Raw genomic sequence first — 27,065 nt, 5'->3', positions numbered from 1 at the left:
TTTGTTTGCGAGTCGGAGCGGGGTAGGGGCACCCTCCCGTCGCCGCGGGGCGCGCGTCTCCGCGGAGCTGGCAGCGCAGCGCGGCGCGGTGCGGGGGAGGCCCCACGGCCCCCGCCCGGGTGCCTGCGCCGTCCCCCGCCCGCTCCGTGCGCCCGGCGCTGCGCTCTACGCGGGCCCCGCGGCCGCCGCACACTTGGCTGGGGCGAGAGGCGAGAGGGTAGGCGGGCTGCCTGGCTGGCGTTGGCGCTCTGCAGTGCAGTGTTAGCCCAGCTCCCTATATGGTCGGGGATTAGCTCGGCGCTGCTGAGGCTGAGCCAGGAGCCGGAGGAGGAGGAGGAGGAAGAGGAGGAGGAGAAAGAGCGCAGCAGCCGCGAGCGCACGCCGAGCGGCTGCCGGGCGAAGCAGAGGCGCCGGAGGCAGGGGCACCGCCGGCGCCTCGGGAACCATGGCCGAAGGGGCAGAAGGAGGCGAGGACGAGATCCAGTTCCTGCGGACTGTGAGTCTCCGCGGCGGGGGCGAGGCGGCGGGCAGGTGGGGAGGAGCGCGGAGCCGGGCGAGGAGGGGCTGCGCTGCGCCGCGGTGTCCGATGCGCGATGCCCGAAGCCAGGAGCCCGGCGCGTTCTCCGCACCAGCGGGGCCGCGAGGGGGCTGCGCGGGAAGGGGCACCTTCTCCCGCCTGTCCCTTCTTCCCCTGACGCCACCCCCACCCCAGACCTCCACCTCCACCTCTACCGCTCTCCGGGCAACTTGCTACTTAATCCGAAACCTTTGATGCCCAAACTTCCAGCCAGGGTTTGCTCGCTGTTGTTCTGACCTGGAGGATCAGAAGTGGAGGCTCTCGCCCCAGAGTCGGCCCCGCTCTTTCACCCCAACACTCCACCCCAGTCCCCTGTCGCCTCCTCCACGCACTGGGGAACCGCCAGAAGGAACCAGCGGGGCAGGGGCGAGCATGGGGCACCGAGAAGTGGGCACAGGCGCTGGGTCAGTCCTGGGATCGCTCGGAAGGGAAATCGCCCGCCACTGCCCCTCGCACGTTCAGCCCCAAGCCGGCAGCTGCTGCTGGAGCGTTGCGTGACTGTGCCGAGTATAAGAGCCGTGGCTTCTGCTACCCGCTCTTCCGAGCCCCGCAGGACAGGGAAACCCCGGGCTCTGGCTCCGCGTCACTCAGGTCCCCTCCCTGGCACCGGAGGGCGCTGCTCCGCTCCAGATTTTAGGGGAAGTGGCGGGGTTGGGGGCTGGGGTGGAGTCTGTCGTAACCACATCCACCTTGCCCCTTAGGAGTTGATGTGAAGGTTTTCGGGTGGGGGTGGACGACAACCAGTAGGGGTGGGGACATTGGGGTGCGTCCCAGCTCTGATTTTCTCCAAGTGACCTTGAGCGAGTCGCATAATCCGCCCTTCCAAGCCTCAGTTTCCTCATGGGTAAAATGAAAAAAATACAACCAGCATTTCAGGGTGATAAGGATTAAATGAGATAGTGAATGTCATGTTTTGTAAACGGTAAATTGCTCTATAAGTGTTAAATCATTTTATATGCGCTGCCTAGCCATCAGGGATTGGAATCCTTTCTCTCCTTCTCTTCAAGTCCACCTTCAAACCTGCTCTCTGGAGATCACAACTTAGCTCTTGTCCATCTTTTGCACCATTCCCTCTCCTTCATGGAGTGCTTCCTTACAATTCCCTTTAGTTTCTCTTCCAAACATGGTTTCTCTTTTGGGAGTGGGACTTGGGTCTCATTTGGGACCCAATACCCTTTGGTACTACCTTCTGGTACTGCAGAATTATCCATCTCTTCATCCTGGCTCTGATCTGCAGACCCAGACCCCATCCTCATCTCTCACACTGCACACAAGACAACCACACATACCACTCCTTACAGCCCTTTTGCTGTAAATCTGCCTGTTCCCACCAAAGCCCTGTGAGATCCTTAGGCTTTCCTTCCAACAGGTGTTCTTGGTATTGCGTGGATGGCAGCTCAGGTGCTTCCTGCCTTGTGCCTTCCTCAATCAGTCATTTCTTCTGCTTACTATTAATGATCTTCTAGGTATTGTTGATTGAAGAAGTTCCATTCTGACAGACAGGCTCAGTGTTGGGTAGATGACCCAGAGGGTCAAGGCGAAATCCTGGTGGTTTTCTTGAGATCCGATCCTATGTGTTTCCCTTGGCTTCTGTGGCCATCTTTCCTGACTTTTCCTCTCCATCAGGCAGTGTCACTGTTTTTTTGGTACATCTGTAACCAAGGCTTACCGTAGAGCAGTGCTTCTTAAACTGTTTGTGTCATGGACATCCTGCCCCTAGATCAGAGCAGGTGGGCCCCTTTTAAAGCCCATTCATGGCCCCCTGTGTGGTTCAAGTATCCAGGTTAAGAACCTGTGTTGCAGAGGTACTGCATGTCAGTTATGGCTTCTACTGAAACCTGCAAGTGACCATGGGGGCTAGTGACTCCAAATGTGACATTGATCCTTTTCCTTCTAGTAATCACCTTAAGCATTTTTAGGTGTGTTCCTCAGTAACCCTATGAAGCAGCTTAACTTCTTCATCTTTGGCTTATTGGGGAGAGAACAGGTGATGAAACTGAGGCACAGGAAATCAAGTGACTTGGCCATGGTTGCCCAGCGAGTTATTGATCACTGTCATTCCATAATGTTAAATTAAACTCCCACTAGAGTGTGACATTGAGCATTACTCCAGAGGTTATAGTCTTAGGAATATACTGAGGGCTTCCCTGGTGGCGCAGTGGTTGAGAGTCTGCCTGCCGATGCAGGGGACGCGGATTCGTGCCCCGGTCCGGGAGGATCCCACATGCCGCGGAGCGGCTGGGCCCGCGAGCCATGGCCGCTGAGCCTGCGTGTCTGGAGCCTGTGCTCCGCAACGGGAGAGGCCTCAACGGTGAGAGGCCCGCATACCGAAAAAATATATATATATACTGAGATGAGAACTGCCGCTTTCTGAACCCTGACACTCTCCCTCTGTATCCATGAATTAGACAAAATTATTTCTCCAAACCTAACTGATGTGAGTTTTTGATCTGCACAAGATTTTGGTTTTATCTTGCTGCTTTTAGAGGTGTCAGGAATCATAGGGCTGTGCTATCAGTGGAAAATTTTCACTTCTGACCAAGACTAGGTTTGAGAACGTAATATTTCAGTTTAAACTCCCCCACCTACCTTTACCTTAGAGTTTCTTTCTTTTCCCAAAACAGTATCTTTGAAAGCATTTTGGCCATACGTTAGTCATGTAATGCCTCTTCGCCTTAACATCGTCCTGGACCAGAAGGTGGTTGATTTTTGACGATGAAATAGAATTCTGTCTTTGCAACCGTGAACTTTAGAGAGTTGCTACTCCAAGAGCAGAGGCTTTCTAAGCTACTTAAAAAAAAATAGACCATAGACTAGTACTGTGTCAAGGACCCTTGTCAAATTGTTGATGGTTACCGTGTCCTGTTTATCATGATAGTGACAAAAATGAAAGCAGCTAGAACTATCGATGACCTGAAATGGACCAGAATTACTGTAGTAATCCCTGTAGGCGTGTGTACTGGGCCTTCAGGCACTAGCTGGGTGGTAGTGTTCGTCTTGGTTGCCTCCTCTGATACATTTGAAGCCCACCCTCTCCTAAGTCGGGGGCAGGTCCTACACAAGGGGTTTGGAAATGTAAGCACATCATGTTAACTAAAAGCTCCTATACCCCAAACTTGAAAACGGCTGTGTGAAACTACTGATTCTCTTCTGGTCTTCCGAAATCATCTAAGTGATTCGTCATGGCAGTCATCTAAGTCAATGAGAGCGAGTCAGCCAGACGGATAGACCTAAGAATTTTCTCGAAGGCTACAATTTTCTCTCCCACTGCTGCTGGCAGTGGCATCATCCTCCCTTCCGATTGCTTTTGCTGACGTAGCCAGTGTCACTGTCACTGTCAGTGGCTCTGAAGCTGCTCAGAAGCAGATAAACCTGCCAGCCACCGATCTGAAAGCCAGAAGTTACGGCGAGAAGAGTGACAATTACCCTATCTCCAGACGGTTGGTGGAGCGGCTGGCACTGCATCATGCTTTGAGAGTGCCAGGAAGAAGATGGTCTCTCCCCCCGATTTTTTTCCCCTTGGACTACAGCATCCGTGAAAAAAGAGAGAAAGGAAAACCTCCAAGCCTCAGCTTGCTGTTTTAAAATGCCACAGCCTTCTCTTTGCCAACGCCCTCTCCACCACAAAGTTAACTTAGACAGAACTCAAAATGAGATGGCATTCGTTTCTATTAGTTTCCATTAAAGATAGGTCATAGCTGCCTCATTTAACCCTCCTCGTAGAAAGTTGTCCTCCTTCATCCAAATTTGCAGCTCTCAAGCGACGGGAGAAGGCACTTGGGCTGAGAACTGAGACTGTTCCCGTGGTCTTGGCTTCCACCCTACAGGGTGACTAGGACAAATCCCTGAATTTGAGCTGCGTGAGCTCACGTCGGTCCAGAGCACGTGCTCGTGCCAGGTTGGGATGACAGTGAACTTTCCTTTGGTGGTTTATAGATTCCTGCTTGCTTCTCCCCTCAGCTGAGTCCATTTACATAACAGGGGCTTGTTGCCAATGGCGTGCTTTTGGTAGCTTTTCCTCAGGGAGGCGGGGCGAGGAGGTGGACAGCAGTGACTTCTGCCTTCAAGCACATCGGCTCTCGGGGCGACGGTGCTTGGTGATGGAGGGAGTGCCAGAGTGCAGACCCAGTACCAGGTGTGTGTGGTTGGAGAGCAGGGCTGGGCTGTGCTGCCGAATCAGATCTAATGGTTAAAATGGCAAAAACGCAGAATATTCCCACGCTCTGGGTCTCCCAATATGGCTTCGCACTTTCTCAGTCTCTTTTCCTTTGGCTTTGGAAAGCTGATCTTATCTAAGGAGCTGTAGCAGGATAGCTGGACACCTGATATCCCCTCCTTTCCAGGGAAATGCCCTGGGTGGATGTAGAAGGAAGCCAGTTCCTTCTCACAGAAATTAACTTGCGTCAGAAGGTCACATCAGCACGGGGGTGGGGGTGGGGGTGGGGGTGGAGCTTCTCCCCGGAGGTACTCATTGCCGTGACCAGGGTTGTCCTGGGGGATTGGGAGGTGCCGCGCTCCAGGGAATGAGGTGATGGTGACTGTGAACCTGGAAAGGTTTGGCATGCGTTGCAGCCCAGTGTAAGAGGAGTGGGACCAAGTACAGTTCTGCAGTTGAATAAGGTGTGTCTGACGTCTGAATATTTTTTCTGATGCGAATATGATTGTCAAGCAGGATGAGGACGCTTCAGGTGAAATACATTTCTTTTCACAATTCTTTATTTCTTTTCCAATACTGAATTAGAGGAAGACAAATATATTTCCTGGCTTCCTTAGGGTTGATCTGAGGGGAAAAATTGTTGGAAAAGAAAGGGTGGGAGGAATTTATCTGGAGAGCAAAATACCCTGGTAATTATGTTTGAAGGATTTGTATTGAAATAGATCTTATTATGAACATCTGTGTTCACTTGCCTCTGTTGCTTTTTTGTGATCACCTGTTTTCACTACTTGCTGGGAAGGATTTTTTTATTTCATCATTTGACTCTTCCTTTACCTTACAACTTAAAGTGGGTTTAGTTTAGAAGTCACTGGCTTCATCATTTTCTAATTGACTTGCATCCTCCTGCCTGATTCTTCCCAGTCTCTTGTGTAGACCCTGGAATGTCTTCAGAAACCAACACACCAGCTCATTTCCCACAACCCTGCATCCGTAGAAACTCTCCTTTATTAGCTCTGTCTTTAAGCTACCCTTAATACAAGATTTATCCAATAGCAGTGGAATGATAGAATAAAAAAATTGAACTCGGAGGCAGGAATTCTTATTTCTAGCCCTAGCTCACTGTGACCTTGAATGAGTCCCTTAAGAAAATGGAGATCTTCCACACTGTATCGAGGTAGAACTTGCTTTAGTCGTTTCACAGAAGTGTCACGAGAGGCAACGGTCATTCCAACAGTACGTCAAAGCGGAGAAGAGGGTGTGTTTCATCGGGTATTATCATTGTGTTTCTCCTGCACGAGGAAATCAACCCTGCCTGTGACTGGATCTTGTCGAAAAGTGCATTTCCCCTTCCTCTAAAATGCCCTCTGTCTCAGGGCCTCGCCTTCATCCCAGAGTCGTTAGACGGTCTCCAATGTTGGTCCAGCCCCAGCATATCTGGGAAATTACTTGACTAAAGCAAACGCCAGCTTCCCTCAAGCTATTTGACTAGAAAACTTGATTGAGAAGACAAGTCAGTTGGTGCAAGAGCCTTCAAAAGGCCAGGTAGGTCCCCAGGATTCCAGCCACCAAACAGAACCTTCAGTTATTTTTCATCTTCTCAGATAATTACCAAAGCTATGATTTCCCATTGGACCACCTTTTCTTATTGAATCCCTTATCTCTTCCCTTCAAAGCTACCCCTCCCGTTTCCTCCCTCCCATTTCTTTTATGAGCCCCATTGTCCTTTCCCGCAGAGCACTGGGACCAGCTTTCTTATAAAGCCCACCCTGCTTTTCCTCCCAGGGATATTGCTGCTTCAGTCACGTCTGTTTGGAGAGTCAGGGCCTTTGAAAAGTTCCTTTCTGGCCGCACCTGGATGAAGCAGATGCTTTTGTGGTGGGATCCCAGCCAATGCTGAGGCTGCAGGGTACCACTTCTCCCCAGGGAGCCACGTCGGGTCCTCGGGCTTCAGGCTGGCATCCTCTCAGCCATCTTCCTGTTTGGAGGCGGTGGGGTATTTTAGGGACAAAGACATTTCCAGCCACTGCAGCCTCCTTTGCTTCAGTGAGTTTTGCCATCATAGCACCTCTTCAACTCAGAGAGAGGGAATGAAAAGTGCTGGCACCTGGGTCCTGATCCCGCTACAGGGATGGGCCGTGTGAGGTGCCAAGATTGTTTTTTTCCCTCCTTGTGTCATTTCTGATTCCTGATTGTTAGAAAACAAAGTTCAGATCAGCTCTGAGACTGATGATGCAGTATTCAAAAATAAAAGAGCTGTGTCTCCTCTCCTCAAATGCACTTCTTCCCTTGTCTAGCTCAGAGCACATTGCTGACTCTACAGGAATGCTCTGGGCTATTGTCCTTTCGGGCCGGACACGGCCTTACCAGTAGGAGACACTGAGGCACGAGGCCCTGTTTTTCTCTTTGTTGGTTTTGTCTTTTTCTTTCACTTTCCACCTCCTTAGACAGTGAACCTCCTTGATTACAGGTCTCCCAGCCCCCATTCAGGCTTGACTACTTGAAGAGGTCTTACTTTATTGGATCTGGTGCCCAAGAAGAAGGACAGCAGACATTATATCCTAAAATCAGATCACAGAGAGACTCAAAGTTTCCCAGGAGCCATCCCCTCCGGGGTGACAGCTGCTGGTGGCTGCTTACTTTTCAGAGTGCCAAGGAGGCAGGAGAGAGCTCTAGAGACAGAAGGCCATCAACAGTTTTCTACTGAGTTTAGTTTACGTGTGGTTTTATGCCATGGGAACCAACCCATGTGATGCGCAAGGCAGCGCAACTTTCAGGAAAGTGTAAGAATGCAAATCTGAGTTGGCATCAGTGTCAGTGTGACCCAGAAGGCTACCTTTTTCCTTAGTCTGCCTCTGGGATGAAGCATTGACTCAAGAAATTCCCTCTATCAAAGTACAGAAATGCAAGATTGTTAGCTCAGCAGGTGCCGTTAATGATTAGCATCATTAGCAGAGCCAGTTTCTGAAGAAATAGCAATTGGATTGGTGACACCTGAGAGCACTTGGGAGCACTCCTGAGAGGAGCAAGCCTGGGTGAGCACTGCACTGGTTCTTGGGGAACCCTGAGTAGGTAGAGGAAGCACCAGGGCATGGAAGTCTGGGTTCTGGGGGTGGTGGCACAGAGACTCCATCTTTATCTATTTATGACCTTTGATCACAGGAGAGGAATCCCTGAGCTGCATGGGAGAAAGTGGCCAACCTCATTTCAGGCATTGGGAAGATCGCTGTTCGCAGCCAGGACTGGTGCTAATAAATACTTTGTTTTAGATAATTCAGCATCAGAGACAACAGTTAGAAAAAGAAAGCCTCAGATTGCTATCAGATGAGGTGACTGTACTTCAAACAGAGTACTAAGGCAGCGGCTTCCCGAAGAAGAAGAGTGTTCAAGTGACAAAACTCCATTGTCAGTTATCATATTTGGTGATGTGTTGCTCATCGTCATACCAAGCAAATGCTCCAGAGTCCCTGAAACCAGATCAGGGACGATTAGAACAATTCCTACAGCAATAAAGGAGAATGCCAAGGAGAGCTGCCTATCCTCCAACAGAGCAAATAGAAAAGGCTCTTACTGGAAGGTACCTGCTTCTCAAACACACCGGTGACAGGGCCTGGCATTTACTCTCTGATCATTTCACAGTTGAGTTCTCTAATGGGCCCGAGCAGAGAGAGCTAGTCAGTGGGACTACAGGAAGAAATGGAAAGTTCTCCATCAATGGCACCTAAATGTTCCACAGTGTAAGAAGTATTGATTGGCACTGCTGTACTGTATGCTGTGGACCAGATCCAGACTGTAAATAACACCGGGGCGGTAAGTGGGATTTAGTTGGCCACAACTTCACATTGAACCAAAAGCTGACCCCAAGCAGTCTCATCAAAACAGGGCAGGCAACCCAGGAAAAGCGTGAGCTCCTCAAGAGCCCCTTCACCTCTATCATCCAGGACACACAGATGTTGCTCTCAACTATAGCAGCGGTCCACCTCCAAGTCGGCCTCTCTTCTGTCCAGGCTGCCTAGAAAAGAGAAGTCCAAGAATAAACCATAGTGAGGTCTTGAGCAAATCTCATTTCTTTGCAAGAGGGATTTTAAGATGAAAAACAGAACAGAATGTACCAGTCAAATGGGTGAACTCAGAGCAAAAGCATTCACTTTATTTGGTGGCATTTCCATCACCAGATACCTGCAGGACTGTCTGCCCTTCCCTAGGTTTTAGTTCATCCATTTCTGAAGACATGGCAATAATGTATATCTCCGGGATGCCTTGAAATAGGAGTGAAGAGATTCTGAGTCTCCTCCGGGAGAATTAGATATGTGTACATGGAAGGAGTAGCTTGGAATAAAAGAATGTTTTGTTGCCCCATTGCCTGAAAAGTTTCCTATCCGCAGATTATAAACTCCAGGAACACAGAGGTCTTAAATTCAGTCTACTCCAAATCCCTAGGTAACAGCATATTAGAGGGCTCACTTTTAAACGCTTTTGGGACCAGGCAGGTAACTAAATGTGTGAATCAGGCTTTATTGGCACAGAGAGATGGGCCTGATCTACACATTCAAATAAAAAAAATTCTTAAACGTGGCCAGCCAAGCAAAACACATCCGCAGCAGGATCCTGAGCTGTCTGCCAGTTTGCAGCCGTGGATGAACCCTCAGATTCTGAGTGAATGTGCTCCCTGGAATGCATGAATATTTTTATGAGTAGGATGGAGCTCACAATACACATCAAGGTCCTTGGATGAAAATGTCAACATAAAAGACAGTGTATCATCTGTTTCAGTGTATAAGAGAGAGATTGGCAGGCAGACAGATTAGTAGGGTTAATAAATGATAGACTGGATCATCAAAATGAATGCAGATTGTGTCAGCCTTTAAACACCCTTTAAAATGGTCATATAGATATAGATATCATGAAATATAAAGTAAGCAGGGTATCCATGCAACCTTTATTGGCCAGCCTGGACCTTGGCAAGTGGCTGGGAATTACATAGATGAATAAGACATAATGTTCCATGCCTCCAACAGCTGGAGGTCACGAGGGAGCTCAGTCTGGTTTTGAGGTAGCGAGGATATCACTTCAGATGCATTTATAACAATTAAGTTCACTTTTCCATACCTCTGTGGTACAAAAAATTTCTTATTAACATCTACGACCTTGGGGACGTTTCTTAACTTCGGCGCTATTTTCTCATGGGTTAAATGAGAGTAGTAATAGTGCGTCTCTCCAAGCGTTGTTGTGAGGATTAAATGAGTTAATCCACGTAAGGTGCTTGGAAGAGTGCCCAAAATATAGTTAAGTCCTCGGTAAATATTAGCTATTAATATCGTCTCAGCAACCAGTGTAAAACAGCGACATTAGTCACACTAGCTACTCCAAATGTCATTGCACATCCATTTTAAAGTTGGAAAGTACAAAGGGACAATGCCCTGGGATTATTCCATGGTCTGGATTGCTGACATTCTGCTTCAGTATAATATGACCAGGCCTTGTGAATGGAAATGAGCCTCGGATGGACACGGCCCCAAGTGCACAGACTGAAAGGTCAGTTCTCAGAGTGTCTACCGTGCACAACCTCTTGATGCAAATGTTGATTGACTCTTCCTCTGGCAAGTTTTGATTACCTGTATCAGCAGCAGCGGGTAGGCAACGTGGCTTGCAGAATCCTAAACACAAGCAACACATTGTCCTTGGTTTGGGGAGATTTCTTTTCAACCGATGTCTTAAGTATGGAAATTTGCCTTTCAGGGAATTCGCTGTATTTTTAGCAATTCAAGGTCATCCCACTGTAAAGATCTGGCTGTGCACCTTACCTGATCCCTTCTCATGTCTGTGGATTCAAAGCTTGAACCTAAAGTAAAGCTTGATTTTTGTTACGTACTTTAGTGCCCTCTCCTCTGAAGGGTCCTGCTGCAGGCAGTGGCCCAAGCTTCTGATTTTTACCTCCCTCCTACTCTACCAAACATCATTTCCATTATTTCTCCTCTGCTTTCCGTGGAATTAATTTGGATAATGTTGGTGATTTAATCTTTAGCAAGAATTTTCCCTTCCCTGGATGAGGGTAGATATTTACCTAGTTAAAATTCTCTCGTCCTTGAGGACTGTAATGGGAGTCTAGGTGTGTAGGCTGGCTGGTGGGTCCTTGTTTTTGATGAGGTTGTAGCCCCTAGCTGGCTCTTTATTTTCATCCATAAAGCTGGTCCCAACAACCGAAACAATTGGGCCAAGTAGATGAGAAGTTATATTTTAAAAAAATAAAGTGAGATTTCCCCCAGCTAATAGAGAATGGACGGGGGGCTTTTGATTTCTTTAAAGAAAGGAGGAGATTTTTTTTTAGTACTGAATCTGGATGTTTCACTAGCCATAAATTTCACTTTTTTAGTGTTGAATAGAAAACTAAACTCTATGGATGAGCTATTTCATTGAATCTAGCCTCAGTTTCCTTCCTAATCTATAGAATGGTGACTGTCATAATTAATTCACAGGAAGGGGTCAGGATGAAATGACCACACCCTGAGTGTCTCCAGAGCCAGGCCCTATTTTGTTACTATTGGCTGCCTCCTTCCCCCCAACATCTGGTAATGTCTGCTGCTTGAGGATGTCCTCAGAAAGCATACTTGATAAAATATAAAATGCTATAAAGATGTCACACATGCACATTAGAACCTGGGCAACAGTGAAGTCTGATTACATATGTCTGGAGCTCACTATTCTAATCAAATACATTTTAGATCAAAGTTATTCTGACATATTTATTTTTGTACATAAATATTATTGTAGTGACTCATAATTAGGCATAATTGTGCATGATTCACATAAATGACTATAATTAGTATAAATTTTGCCTAGCCAGACCAATTTTTTAAAATTGTATGTCTTAGTTCTCTCCTATTATGAGCCTTAAAGTTGATGGTTTCTCTGGTACCCCCGCCATTTTCAGATCACCATTATCATCACTGTCATCAGTGTCAACACCGTCGTCACTTGTAGTCTTTGATAAGAGAGTGTTTAAGAGCTCAAAGGTAAAACAGACCTGAGTGTGAATTCTCGATTGATCATTTGCAGGCTGTAAGACCCTGACTGTTTCCTCATCTCTAAAATGGGAATATTGATAACTTTTCATGTAGCTTTTGAGATCATTAAAGGTGGTAATGTTTGTAGAGCTATAATGAGCACAGTATCTCATACTCTGCATATTTTCTCCTCTGTGCTATAATATATGATGTGATATAATACATATTCTCATGGTAGGTCCTCCTCCCCAGTGGATGGGGATTCCCTTTGCCAGGTCCCCAGCACCCATGCTCAGCCTGTGCTTCTACGAGCCACCTGGGATCCTGAAGCAGCTGCTCTTCAGTGATTCGGGAACTGTTTAGAGGGTAGACAATGTACTTTAAAACTGTTTATTTACTACGATTTCTAACTCAGTTAATTGGAAAAAAAAAAAATCTAAATAGCTCTCCCACCTGCTCCCTAGAAGCCTTTGCCAAATGAAATCCTGTGGGTGTGCACGTGTTCCTGCTTGGGTTTCTGCATGTAGGAAGGTGGCAGTCCCAAATCGTGTTTTTTACGGACAGCAGGAACCTGGGCCTGACTTCCAGCTGCCTTATAGGTGATGAAAAATACATTTACTGATTCTTGGGCTTTGCTCTGGTCTCTGGCTGTGCTAAGTGCATGTCACTCATGTTCATGTCCTGGTGAACCTTCCAGAATACATGTAAGAAGGCACATAACTCACAGAGCCCAAAGAGGCTCTGCATCTAGGTTAAACTCCCCAAATCAAATGAAAATTAAAAGTAGGTTTACTGGGGTTTTAGAGTACAAGAGATTTAAGGTTAACCTCTGTCTCACCCATAGGTTAGGTTACAATATGCTGTTGGGGAAGATATGCTCCTTTGCCCCAGACTTCTCTCTCACCGTCTGACAAGGTGCATGGAATTCCTGACATTCGAGATACTCCTTTAGATTAAGGTATTATCTCCATGGTAAATGGAGTGGTCTGGGAGTGGATTTCGATGTTGCTGTGCCTCCTCTTGGATTATCAGATTACCTAGAAATAAAACCTTGATCTGGGGCTTCCCTGGTGGCGCAGTGGTTGAGAGTCCGCCTGCCGATGCAGGGGACGCGGGTTCGTGCCCCGGTCCAGGAAGATCCCACATGCCGCGGAGCGGCTGGGCCCGTGAGCCATGGCCGCTGAGCCTGCGCGTCCGGAGCCTGTGCTCTGCAATGGGAGAGGCCACAACAGTGAGAGGCCCGCGTACCGCAAAAAAAAAAACAAAAAACAAAAAAACCCTTGATCTGGCATTATGGCATAGGGGGTTGAAAGAAAAGGAATGGTCACCAGAGCACTGGCAGGTTCAATTCCGCAGTTGGTTACACTGGATCTCCTAGGGAAATAGGGGAAAGAGAGGGTATGTTAACAAAAGGAAAAAAATATGGCACCTAAAGGGTAAGGATAAGGAGGAAAGAGGCCAAGCATCACTAACTTCATAATTTTCACCCCAATATTCTTGTGTAGATGTTAATATCTTAGACAGAACTCCGTGTTTTCAATTAAGAGTGACTTGTACGTTAACTGTCTCTTTCGTACTGCTGATTTTTCTTCACCTTTCACACTTATCACCATCTAACATACCACATATTTTATTTTCTTATTCTGTTTGTGTCTCTCCTGCCACTCAAGGATCAGAATTTTGTCCTTTTGTTTTCTTTGTTATATTCTCAGTACTAAGGATGGTGCCTGGCACATTGTAGGTCTCTGAAAATAGTTGTTGAAGGAATGAATACATTCTCACATGCTGATCTTCCAGCCCACGTCCCTACCTCACTGCCTGAGTTCCCCTCTCTGTGCCCTTATAGTTGGTGACACTGATGTAAATGTGTTACAGTGAAGATTAAAAACCCCAAGCATATCATGGAATCTTCCAATCCAGGCTTGGGAATATGGGGACTAATGTCTCAGTTTCTGACCTCCATGACTTACGTGAAGTCAGCTTGTAAAAAATGAGAAATGAGGATGGCTCTGACTTCACATATATATTTACCTGACTCTCAGGACTAAACACACACGGGACATTTCTAGGTCCTTATGGAAATAGAAAATGGGTATGGGACAATTCCATATGTATGGAACATATGTCTGCTGTATATATCATTGATACCAATTTGATGACTATTGATACTTTTATACTTTTTGTGTTTCTCGGTATTTACAAACTGATGCTTATTTGAGTAACTGAAGGCTATTTTGATGTCAGTCTACCTTGGAAAAGATTTCTATGTGCTCTAAAAGTCTCTAATCTATACCAGATAGAAACCAGTAACCACTCTGTGTAGCCCCTTTATTTCCACGTTGAGCGCCAGCAACAGCATGTACCACCATCCTCCACTGGCACGTGAACATGCAGATGTGGAGTAAAACTCAGCCACCATTCATATTTACAGATGAAAGGAAGCCATTCTATTAATAGCTCAAATTATTGATAATTCAAGATTGATTTTTGTTTGGCTTTGAAATGGACTTTAATACTTTCATGTTGCTCAGCTTGTTTCTACTTATATACTATCTCTGTTTCCTCCAAGCTCTAGCCCTCCTTTAGAGCCTAGAGGAACCTGGGCCTGACTTCCAGCTGCTTCTGGACCTTCTTCTGAGATTTCTTCCTGTAGGGTCCTGAATAAGACTATGGTGAGGCTTCTCTTTCTTATGTGAGTCTACTGAGGTGTTTTTTCCCCCCAGTGTCTAATGAGCTAAATCAGAGCTAATAGCTTTCTGAAAGAATCCTAAGACATTTATAGCTAGGTAATGACCCTTGGCAATCATCTGTTAATTTTTCTGTTAGGAAACTGAGATACTATGTTATCCGTCTATCCATCCATCCATCCAACAAATATTTGTTGAGTACATACTATGTGAAAGACATGTGCTAGGAACTGAAGAAGATTTAAAGGGGAGCAAAATACATAATCCTATTCTCAAGCATCTTAAAGTTTAGTGGGAGAGCTTAGACACCTAAAGAACTGACAGTAGATTAGGACAAAGATAGAAGTTACACAGCCTAGAAGGAATCCTTAATTTTGACCAGGGAGTCAGGGACAATTTGAAAAGAGAGGGAGTATTTGAACTGGGTGGGTTCTATAAGGTGTTGGTAGATGGAAAATGGGGTCAAAAGCACATTTCAGACAGAAGGGTCACCATCAAGTAAAACCCAGAGGTGTGAAAATATGTGACACATTCAGGGAACTATGAAGACTAGAGTATAGGGGGTACACGGAAGACTCTTGGGAGATGAAAACTATTCTGCAGGCAAATCAGGGTGAACTGGACTTAATTCTTTAGGTAATGGAGAACCAGCTAACATGAATATAATTGATCCTAAAGATTTCAAAATATATGCTCATGTTAATTCGCTACTGTGTGGCTTTGGTAAAGTAGAATAGATAGATATAGATTCTGTCAGGGTACTCTTTTATACTGGTTTCTTCAGTTCACGACTGTATATCTGATACTTTGAGAATCCAGTTGGCCTTTAAAGGACAGATATAGAAGATCACTTGAACAACGGCATCTGTATAGACGGGACTTAGAGGTCTGAGGCTATTACCAGAGAGAACCTCCACCGACAGGGACCTGGCCTTGCCCCTGGAATGGAAATGAAGGAAGAGTCTCATGCTGCACTAAACTTTTCTTCGTGGAGTGAGAACTACTGCGTAGCTATAGGAGGTGATTCACCTTGGCTTGGGCAAGGGGTTTAAAGTAACAGAAAAAGAAGTAGGCCCTCCAAGAACATCTGGAAAATAGAAACTGATTAGCACTGAAGGGCTGTAGCTGTATTACAGGCCTTCTTGAGGGAGGACTCTGGGTGTTAAAAGTTCAGTATCAGCAGTGTCCCTCATACCTCAAACTGTTAAACTGAGGCTCCTGTACTCCTGCCAGAGGCCATTTCTAGGCCATGGGGCACCTGAGCCCTAAAGTCACAGCAGTAGTGGAATGCAGCCCTTTCTTGAATAGACAATAGGCTTTACTACCCTGGCTCTTTTTGCCTTTGGTGACCTACCATACGGTTACATATAATAGTGAGAAAAAAAATAGGAGATCAAAATTCAAATCAGCACATTCAGATGGTTTGTTTAAAATTTTGCTAAAAGTTTAGTGAGGAATATGACTGGAAAGTACTTGCTAATTATTGTTGTCTGAACTAAATAATCTGGTGGTTGATCATATTGTGCAAACTTGGTTTCATGGGACCTAAATTTCCTTTTCTCCACAAGATTGAATATCTCCCTGGGGGCAAGGTCGTCTTTTATTAGCTAGTTTGATTTCTTACAGCTCTTTCAGTGCCCATATGTGTGTGTACAGTGGCTCAGTGATTTCTCGAACGATTTTTTTATTCAGTGTTTCTGCAAGACCTCATTGCTTAGAGCAAATGGCATGTTTTAATCTAGTTACTTATAAAAAGGGACTCCACCTTCAGAAATTACAGGTTCCATTCTGAATTAGACAATGTGAACTTCTAATAGGACTGAATCTTTTCCCATAAAGTTTAAAAGGGTATGTGTGTGTGTGTGTGTGTGTGTGTGTGTGTGTGTTGTTTGTATGTGTGTGGTGTGACTGTGATTAAGGCATTTTTGTAGTTGTTTCTGATATATCCCCAGTGGCAAACAGAGCAGAGCCTATAGCATGTGCTGAGTAAACACTTATAGAACAACCTAATAAAACAAAATGGAGAAAACAGGAGGAAACTTAAGTTTATTTGAAATCTGATACCTAAACTCAATCCAGGAAATGGAGGTAAGAGTTGGGAGTTAGGAAGACAACCATTGGTAAATCAAGATGGCGGTACAGATGGGCCAAAAGGAAGCGATCCTGGATCTAAACACAAAGACCCGGAGGGTCCTTCAGGGCAACCTTCTTACACAGGCTTGAGGCATTCTGGGCCTAAGTCAGGCTGGTCAGTTTTTACTTGTGCTACATTCTGTGGCAGCACCATTCTGACCAATTAATAGCAAGAGTAACTCATCTCGAGGTGGTGGTTCTTCAGTTTTGGGTAACATTCTCTTCATCCGCAAATTATTGGGGGTACACCATTTTATGGGTTCCCTTGTCTTCCATTCACCAACGAAACCTACTTGTACTCCTTCCTCATGCCCCCTATTTACTCCCAGAACTTATACTAAATAAAGCTAAAAGAAGAGTGTCATGGTTTTTGTTTTCTTTGTCCTGGTATCCCCCTTTCTGAAAGAGTCTCATGGGAACAGTTGCCAGCATGTCATTTTTTGCTCCCCAGCTTTCCTCCCACCGACTGACTGAACCTTCCTACACACATACTTGGGGGTGCTGCTCATAAGCTAGCTCATCCAGCAGGCTAGCTATGCTGTGCTCGAACTGTCCTACTTTTCCTCCCCTCCAAAGTCTGCCTCCCCAGTGTTCCTTTACATCACAATTCTGTTTGGTATCTTGTTACTGTTTCTATGAATTAATTTGAGCTAGGCTATTAAAGATTGACCAATGCTGTACCTAGAGAGTTTTATTTTAAAATCAGTCTTCAATGTTTTGATTCATATAAGTAAATAATAACTGGAATTGTAGGCATACTACTAGCAGGATGGCATAGATTGTAGCTACAATAAGAATAGCTACTCGGAGCTACCCTACTTCCACGGCTATCAATTCCCTTCATCGGTCTTAAGGATATTGTTGCACAGAATTAAAATGAACTAAAGAGCAGTGAAATACTAGTTTTCACGGAATTGTTTCTTGAAAGTACCCACTCATTTAGCATTTGGGTTGTAGTCTGCCACTAATTCTGTAAATTTGGACTATTTCTCATTCATCTCTAAAATGAATGGGGCTAGATAATTTTTAAGTTCAGTTCCGGGTCTAATATTCTCTGACAATAACAGTAACTGACATTTTATTTATGAAGAACTGTACGCCCTGGGGAAGGGTAAGCTGGGACAAAGTGAGAGAGTGGCATGGACATATATACGCTACCAAATGTAAAATAGATAGCTAGTGGGAAGCAGCCGCACAGCACAGGGAGGTCAGCTTGGTGCTTTGTGACCGCCTGGAGGGGTGGGATAGGGAGGGTGGGCGGGAGACGCAAGAGGGAGGGGATATGGGGATATATGTATTTGTATAGCTGATTCACTTTGTTATACAGCGGCAACTAACACACCATTGTAAAGCAATTATATTCCAATAAGGATGTTTAAAAAAAAAAAGAAAAAAGAACTATATGCCCTAGTAAACATTTCATTTATTCTAGTATTCAGTGAGTATTTTTAGTGCCTACTATGTACCAGGCACTGCAATAGGCACTAGGATATGATAGTAAACATGACATATGGAACTCCTTCCCTCATGAAGCTTACGTTCCAGTGAGGGAGACAAAGAACATATAAACAAGGAGTAAATGTGATTTCATATAAGGCTGAAAGCTATGAGGAAAAGTAATACATGATCAGGGGACAGAGAGTGACAGTTTGCAGAGGTCTAGGTGGTTATTTAGGGTGAAATTGTTGTAAGGTTACGTTTGAGTTGTGCTCTGAATGGTATGAGAGAGAAGCCACAGAGAACATTCATTTCTCTCTCAAAGAAAAGAGAGAGGACAGGTCAGAGGCCCTAAGGCTGGAGAGGCTGGTATGGAATGAACAAGGGGAAGATTGCAGGACGTGGAGTTAGAGGTAGGCAGGGGTTGGATCTAACAGGGTCTTGTAAGCCTTGCTAATTGTATGTGGGAATCACATCAACCCTGTATTGTAGGTAGGCATTATTATTATCTCCATTGTACTCAGAAGAAAACTGAGGCTCAGAGAGGACAAGCAACTTCTTCAAGTTCACACATGGTCTGTCTATGCCACAGCCAGGCGGTCTGTCTCCAGGGAATCTACCCTTGACCACTGTGTTCTGTCTTTAAATAGGAAGTTGAGATGAGATTGAGTTGAGATAGTGTTCTGATGAGAAGTGGTTGGGAGGTTTTCAGAAGGGAGTGACATGGTTGAGAGCCCTGGCTTCCATGCAGTAGGAGAGAAGTGGAAGCAGGGAGACCAGTTGGAAGGTGACTGCAATGGTCCAGGTGAGGAGGTAGTGGCTTAGATAGATCAAGGTTTGCTGGAACACTGAGCCATGTCAAAGACCAGTCCATGTGATTAGGTACTTGTGCATCTTTGTGCTTGCTTTTATTTTCAAATAAACATTTAAGCTAAAAAAAAATCCAAAAAACAAAAACAGTTCACCCATTTCTTCTACCCACCACCCCCCGCCTCTGGCAACCATTAATCTGTTCTCTGTGTCTATAAGCATAGATCTATATATACATATATAGATATATAGATATACACATACATACACATACACTATATATATGTATTTTTAAAAGTCCACATTTAAGAGAAAGCATATGTATTTTCTTTCTCTGACTTATTTCACTTAGCATGATGCCCTTGAGTTTGTCACAAAAGGCAAGATTTCATTCTTTTTTATGGCTAAAATCTATCTATCTATCAATCTATCTATCTATCTATCTATATCTGTCTCACAATTTCTTTATCCATTTATCCATCAGTGGACACTTAAGTTCTTTCCATGTCTTGGCTATTGTGAATAATGCTGCAATGAACATGGGAATGCATATATCTTTTTGAGTTAGTGTTTTTGTTTTCTTCGAATAAAAACCCAGAAGTAGAATTGCTCGATCATATGATAGTTCTACTTTTAATTTTTTGAGGAACCTTCATGCTGTTTTCCATAGTGGCTCCATCAGTTAACATTTCCACCAACAGTGCACAAAGTTTCCCTTTTCTCCACATCCTCACCAGGACTTGTTATTTCCAGTTTTTCTTCTTTTTTTTTTTTCTTGATAATAGCCATTCAACAGGGGTGATATCTCACTGTGGTTTTGATTTGTGGCATTTCCCTGATGACTAATGATGTAGAGCATTGTTTCATGTAATACCTGTCTGTCTTCTTTGGAAAAATGTCTATTCAGATCTTCTGGCCATTTTTAAATTGAATTATTTCCTTTTTTGCTGCTGAGTTGTATGAGTTCTTTAGGTATTTTGGATGTTAGCTCCTTATCAGATACATGATTTATAAATATTTTCTCCTATTCAGTAGGTTTCCCTTTTCATTTTATTGATGGTTTCTTTTGCTGTGCAGAAGTTTTTTAGTTTGATGTAGTCCCACTTGTTAATTTTTGCTTTTGTTGCTTTTGCTTTTGGTGTCAGATTCAGAGAATCATTTCCATGACGTATGTCAAGGAGCCTCCCGCCTATGTTTTCTTCCAGGATTTTTTTGGTTTCAGGTCTATGTTCAAGTCTTTAATCCATTTTGAATTAATTTTTGTGTATAGTGTTAAGATAGTGGTCCAGTTTCATTTTTTTGCATGTGACTGTCCAGTTTCCCCAACACCAGGTATTGAAGAAGCTGTCCTTTCCTCACTGTATATTCTTAACTCCTTTGTCATAAATTATTTGACCATATGTGTGGGTTTATTTCTGGGCTCTATTCTGTCCCATTGATCTATGTGTTTTTATGCCAGTACCATACTATTTGAATTTCTATAGCTTGGTAATAGAGTTTGAAATCATGGAGCGTGATGCGTTCGGCTTTGTTCTTTCCCAAGATTGCTTTGACTTTTCAGAAATTTTTATGGCATCTTTGTGCTCAGTATGTCTGTTTTGGTTTGGCCTCTATTTTGGGTGGAGGAGGGTACATGTGATGGTTTAATGTATTCAAATTTATCAGCGCTCTATAAATACAGAGGACTTCATCTCGTTTCCAGGTAGCTGCTCTCCCAAGAGCAGAGCACTCAGGTGACAGTGCCTGTTTTGCAGTTTTATGAGCAGAGTTGAGAGAGCCTATTTTAAAGGTTGGTGTTCAAGGTTTTCAGCCTCTTCATCCTACTGTATCTTTTTTAATACATTAGGGTTAACAACTTTTTTCTAGATAAATATCCTTTGGATGTTTTGAAAGAATAATCTTTTAAAATTGATTCATTCTTTTTCAAATATGTATTAACTTAATATTCTTGATGCCAGGCACCTTAGGGTACATTCACATAGTTAAGGCAAAATAACCTGTCCTTAAATTCATCCCATCCATTATCTTATAGCTGTTTAATTTGTTGACGTTCTTATAAAGTAGATCATTAGCTAATACCACATTCAGGAAGATATACTGAAGCACAGTCAGGTTTAATTAATTTTTGGTAGCAAATTAGAAAGAGACTCTTCACTAGAAAATAAAATAGACTTTTAATAGTTTAACTAGAAATAGACTTCTAGTTTTCTTGATGCACCTGGTGATAATGCTTCTAGCTATTCTGCAGTGACAAAAAATATACACATACGATACATATTTATATGTTACATATAGTAATTATATAATTATTTTAATAAATATATAATTAAATAATTCTGGAGTGACAAAAACATACATATAAATATATATTTATATATTAAGGTCTGAAAAATTAAGATATCCAGTGAAATGATCTTTCAAGTATAAAGACTAAATAAAAACATTTATAGACAAAACTAATCCAAGGAAGTTTGCCACCAACAGGACTTAACTAAAGGACGTATTTTATGTGGAATAAAAATGATCCCAGGAAGAGGGTCTGAGAAGAAAGAGGAAGCAGTAAGAAAAACAAAACAAATAAAAATGGTAAACAAGGTGATATGAAACAGTAACAATAAGAGTGGGGTTTAAAAAATCACTGTATACCCACAATTCTGGACAATAATAGCCTATAAATCAGGAAGGAGGTTATTGATGATAAACAATTCTTTTTTATTGTTGTGGGAAGGTAAAGATATTAATTTGAGACTTAAATATGCAAGTTAAAATTTCTAAATTAGCTTTTAAAAAAGAAAGAAAGAAAAATTATATAACTTTATAGCAAGTAAAGAAAAAAAATATAGTGGGGGAAATGTCAATCAATCTAACGGGAGACAAAATGAGAGATAAAAAATCAGATGATCAAAGTAATCCAGGTACATCAATAATTACGATCAACTAAATGGACTTACCATCCAATTAAAGTTAAAGATTCTCAGAGTGGATACATAAACAAAATTCAACTATTTACTGTTTATAAGAAACACACTTAAGACATGTCATTAGAAATGAATAGGGACAATGCTTATCTTCATAAGAGAATTAGTTCACCTTGAAATTGTAAAAGGTTTAATTGTTATATATCTGAAAAAATAAAGCAAAAATGGACAGTGCTGTAAGTGAAACTGATAAATCCACCCTTTAGGGGGAAATTTTAACACTTTTCTCAATAATTCATTGGTTAAGCAGACGATCAGTAAGGATACAAAAGATTTCAAAGATACGATTAATAAGACACTACATATACATACGTATAGAGACTACACATTATTTTCAAACATACATTAAGAAATTACAAAAGTGATCGTATACTCGGCCAGGAATAAAATGTTTAGAAAATCAGTATCACACAAATCTACTCTCTCATCACAGAACAAATTAGTTAGAAGTGAATTACCAAAAGATAGCCTTGAAAAAAAAACATGTTTGGAAATTCAAGAAACACACTTTCTAAATGACCCATGAGTCAAGTAAATCATACTAGATATGAGAAAACACTAAGTTAAGAAGAGTTTTGAAAACACTATGTAGCAAAATTCATGATGTAACTCAAGCAATACTTAGAGAAAAATCTATATCCTTAAAGCAGAGGTTAGCAAGCTTTTTCTGTAAAGGAATAGATAGTAAAATATTACTAGTTACAGTCACAACGCTGTCACAACTACTCTACTTTGCCACTGTAGCACAGAAGTAGCCGGGACAATAGGAAAATAAATGGGTGTGCCTGTGTCCCAGTAAAACTTTATTTATAAAAACAAGATTCAGTGGGCTCTTGGTTTGCTGACCTCTGCCTTAAAGGCGGATGTTAGAAAAAGAGAATGGTTGGAATAAATGACTAATCATCTAACTTAAGAACTCTTAAAACAAAACAGAAAATAAACCCAGAGAAAGGAGGAGGAAGGAAATGATAAAGACACTAGCAGAAATAAATAAAAAGAAAGACTCCCTAAACCAAAGCCAAACTCTGGTTGTTTTAAAAGACTGTTTTAGCCTGGGTGCTCCAGAAAGCAGAACCTTAGGTCAAGACTAAAGTTACTAGCACTTTTTAACTTAAGCGGTAGAAGCCCAGGGCTATGAGAGTGAGGTAAAAAAAGAGTAGCAGAAAGCACAAGGAGCTATCAAAGGGCACAGCGTGTGGCCCGTCAGCACATTCACTCAGCAGTGTGATCTTGCATCCACGTGACAGTGGAGGGGTGATCCAGTGTGGGTGGGCTCCATGAGAGAGAGAGAGAGAGAGGGGGGGGGGGGAGGGGGGGGGGGAGGGGGAGGGGGAGGGGGAGGATGAATCCAAGAAGGCACATCGATTTGTGTTGCAATATGCAGACTAATAATGCTTCTCAAAGTCTGACAAGACTAATGTAAAAAAGAAAGAAGGGGCTTCCCTGGTGGTGCAGTGGGTTGAGAGTCCGCCTGTTGATGCAGGGGACACGGGTTCGTGCCCCGGTCTGGGAGGATCCCACATGCCGCGGAGCGGCTGGGCCCGTGAGCCATGGCCGCTGAGCCTGCGCGTCCGGAGCCTGTGCTCCGCAGCGGGAGAGGCCACAACGGTGAGAGGCCCGTGTACCGCAAAACAACAAACAAACAAACAAACAAAAAAAGAAGGCGTGAGTAAACAGTATTAGGAATAATATTTTTAAATCTCTGATGCAGCAGAGATTTAAATGATAAGAGAATATCATGAATCACTTTATGCCAATAATTTTGCAAACTTAGATGTTAGGTCAAATTCCTAGAAGAGTATAAATTAGTAAAACTGATTTAAGATGAAAAAGAGAATTGGAATGCTCCTAAAGACTATTAAATGAAATGAATCACTGTATTAGAAAAAGTTTCCTTCGAAAACACAGGACTAGGTAATTTTATAGGCAAATTCTACAACAGCAAAAAAAAAAAAAAAAAATCAAGCAACTGATAATTCCAATCTTGCAAAACCTTTTAAAAGAGTGTAAAGAGAAGAGAGACTCGCAAATTAATGTATGAGGTCAATACAACCTTTACACCAAAAACAGTCAAATATTATTTAAGAAAGGAAAGTTACCAAATTCACTTTTGAACATGGATGCAAAATCTTAAACAAAATATCATCGATTGAATTTATCAATAGATGAAAAAGTTATGACTATCAATTGGTAAAGCCACTTTAGAAAACAAGTTAGCGTTGCCTGATCGCATACACACACCCTGTGGTATGTTCTGGATACAGCCTCTAAACTCATACATATGTATATGAACATGTGTTTAAGCATGTTCATAATATTGTACAAACAACCGCCACACCAATCAACAACAGAATGGCAAAGCGTGTGCATAGCATACATATAAATAAACAGATTTATAGAGAAGAGTGAAATGAATTCTCTCCCTGCAACGATGTGGGTAAATCTTATGAACATCATGGTAAAGAAGCAAGTCCTCGAAAACTACAAACATTTGTTTTCTCTCAAAAACAAGCAAAACCAAACAATATTATTCATGGGTACTTATATACGTGATAAAACTACCAGGGAAATCAGGAGACTGAAAAGCCTGCGAATCAAGGAGAGCTGCTGCCTCCGGCAGATGAAGGAGGGTATGTGGGAGGAGAGGGCTTCCTAAGACGGGTAATGGGTAATATTCTGTTCCTTATACCGGTGATGGGAACGCAAGGGTTGTTGTTATTATATCGTAGATGACATTTCACACACACACACACACACACACACACACACACACACACACACTCAGAGGGAAAAAAAGTAGGTATTTTCTAAAAAAGAGTTAAGGTACCTACTCGGACCCAGCGGAGGAGAGGCTCGTGCTGGGTTCAGGAACTGGAGAGCTGTGAGGTTGCTGTGCCTGCGGAGGTGATGGGCGTGGGGCCGAAGGACAGACTAGAAGGGCAGGTAGCATCATGAAGAGTCTTGTCTGAGATCTGTGTTTTGGGAGGAAGACTTCTGACCATCTTTTGGAGAGGATGTGAAGGGGTGAGGTTGGTGATCAGGGGACCAGTTACAGGACTTCGAGTTTAGCTCAGGCAAGAGATGATGAAGGTATCGTCAAAAGTAGTGGCAGCCGTCTCACCTAGAGTCTGTCATACAGAGTGAAGGAAGTCAGAAGGAGAAAAACAAGTACTGTATACTAATGCACATATATGCAATCTAAAAAAAAAAAAAAATGGTACTGATGGGGACTTCCCTGGTGGCGCAGTGGTTGAGAATCCGCCTGCCAGTGCAGGGGACACGGGTTCGAGCCCTGGTCTGGGAAGATCCCGCATGCCGCGGAGCAACTAAGCCTGTGCGCCACAACTACCGAGCCTGTGCTCTAGAGCCCGCGAGCCACAACTACTGAGCCTGCGTGCCACAACTACTGAGCCTGCGAGCCACAACTACTGAGCCCACGTGCCACAACTACTGACGTCTGCATGCCTAGAGCCCGTGCTCTGCAACAAGAGAAGCCACTGCCATGAGAAGCCCATGCACCACAACGAAGAGTAGGCCCTGCTCACCGCAACTAGAGAAAGCCTGCGCACAGCAACGAAGACCCAGTGCAGCCAAAAATAAATAAATAAAATAAATAAATTTATTAAAAAAGTGGTACTGATGAACCTGGTGGCAGGGCAGGAATAAAGACGTAGACATAGAGAATGGACTTGAGGACACGGGGGTGAGGGGAAGGGGAAGCTGGGACATAGTGAGAGAGTAGCATTGACATATATACGCTACCAAATGTAAAATAGTTAGCTAGTGGGAAGCAACTGCATAGCACAGGGAGATCAGCTCGGTGCTTTGTGATCACCTAGAGGGGTAGGATAGGGAGGGTGGGAGGGAGGTTCGAGAGGGAGGGGATATGGGGATATATGTATGCATATGGCTGATTCACTTTGTTGTACAGCAGAAACTAACACAGTATTGTGCAGCAATTATACTCCAATAAAGATCTGTTTAAAAAAAAAAAAATGTAGTGGCAGCCGGGAGAGAGAGGAGAGGAAGGATTTGAAAGATATCTCAGAGGCAGAATGAGCGGGATCAGATGGTACCTGGTGGATATGAAAGAGGAGGGAACCAAAAGGTCAAGGTGACCTCAGGGATTCTAGCTGGCATCATCAAGGGGTAAAAATGCCATAACCTGAGCCATGGAAACAAGAGGAGGCATGTTTTTGTGGCCCAACGGGGAAGGGAAGGGGAGAGAAAGATGTCAGATTGAGCTTGAGGTGTATCCAGGATTGGCATGTTTGGTCACTGCCCTTCTAGAACCTGTCCTACTACTACTGCCTGCTTCTTCTGGGAAGACAGGGACCTCATACCTTATGTTACTCAATCTTCCTTAACTTTTCCCAATTTAGTGGCCCCTTTAAACCCTCTTAGAAGGACCACAGCTCTCATATGACTGTGGCAAAACAGTTACACAAGTTGCAGGTTTGGAGCACTTACCCTCTGAGCAAGTGTCTGGCCTGTGCACATGGTCAGGGCTCCAGCAAGTCCTCTTCTTGCCATTTGTCAAGCTGACAGAACAGCCATCCTAGGGATTCACTTGTTTCTTTAGGTGTTGGAGACTTATTCCAGAATTCCAAAGTTACTTAACTGAAATAAAAGATTCATGTCCAGAGAATCAGAAGACCTGGTATATTCATTTGCTAGAGCTGTCATAATAGAATACCACAGACTGGGGGGCTTAAACAACAGAAATTTATTTCTCACAGTTCTAGAAGCTAGAAGTCCAAGTTCAAGGTGTTGGCAGGTTTGGTTTCTCTTGCGGTCTCTCTCAGTGGCTTGCAGATAGCCGCCTTCTCTCTGAGTCCCCACATGGCCTTTTCTTTGGGTGTCTGGGCGTCTCTTCCAGAGACATTCTGGGAGTCTCTTCCTCTTGTTATAAGGATGACGGTCCTATTGTACAATACTAGGGCCCCACCCTTCTGACCTCATTGACCTTAATTACCTCTTTAAGGCCCTGTCTTCAAATTCAGCCACATTGGGAGTTAAGGCTTCAACATATGAATTTGGAGGGAGGACATAATTCCGTCCATAACACCTGATTCTAATCAAGGCCTAACCACACACTAGAGGGGCCAGCTTGGGCAAGTGACTTTTCCTGTACTCCTGCCCTCCTCATCTGAAAAGGAGGGTACAAGGACTAGAACAGTGGATCTCAAACATTGGCATGCATTAGAATCACCTGTATGGCTTGGTGAAACACAGATTGCTGGGTCCCATCCCCAAAGTTTCTGATTCAGTGGGCTGAAGTGAGTG

General features: G+C 43.7%; 1 protein-coding gene across 3 annotated transcripts in view; it reads left to right on the top strand.

Moving 5' to 3' along the window:
- Positions 1–430: 430 nt before the first annotated feature.
- RYR3 (ryanodine receptor 3) overlaps positions 431–27,065 on the top strand; it is a 557,501-nt gene continuing 530,866 nt past the window's right edge. For all 3 annotated transcript variants that reach the window (XM_082842048.1, XM_082842046.1, XM_082842047.1), the window contains exon 1: positions 431–496. In XM_082842048.1, the coding sequence (XP_082698174.1) occupies positions 446–496 (51 nt within the window). In that variant the 5' untranslated portion in view covers positions 431–445. The remainder of the gene's footprint in view (positions 497–27,065) is intronic.

This window comes from Leucopleurus acutus (genome assembly GCF_964270905.1).
Source record: "Leucopleurus acutus genome assembly, chromosome: 1".
Classification (NCBI taxonomy): Eukaryota; Metazoa; Chordata; class Mammalia; order Artiodactyla; family Delphinidae; genus Leucopleurus; species Leucopleurus acutus.
The sequence above is the reverse complement of the archived record's forward strand: the minus strand, read 5'-3'. Positions and strand labels throughout refer to the sequence as shown.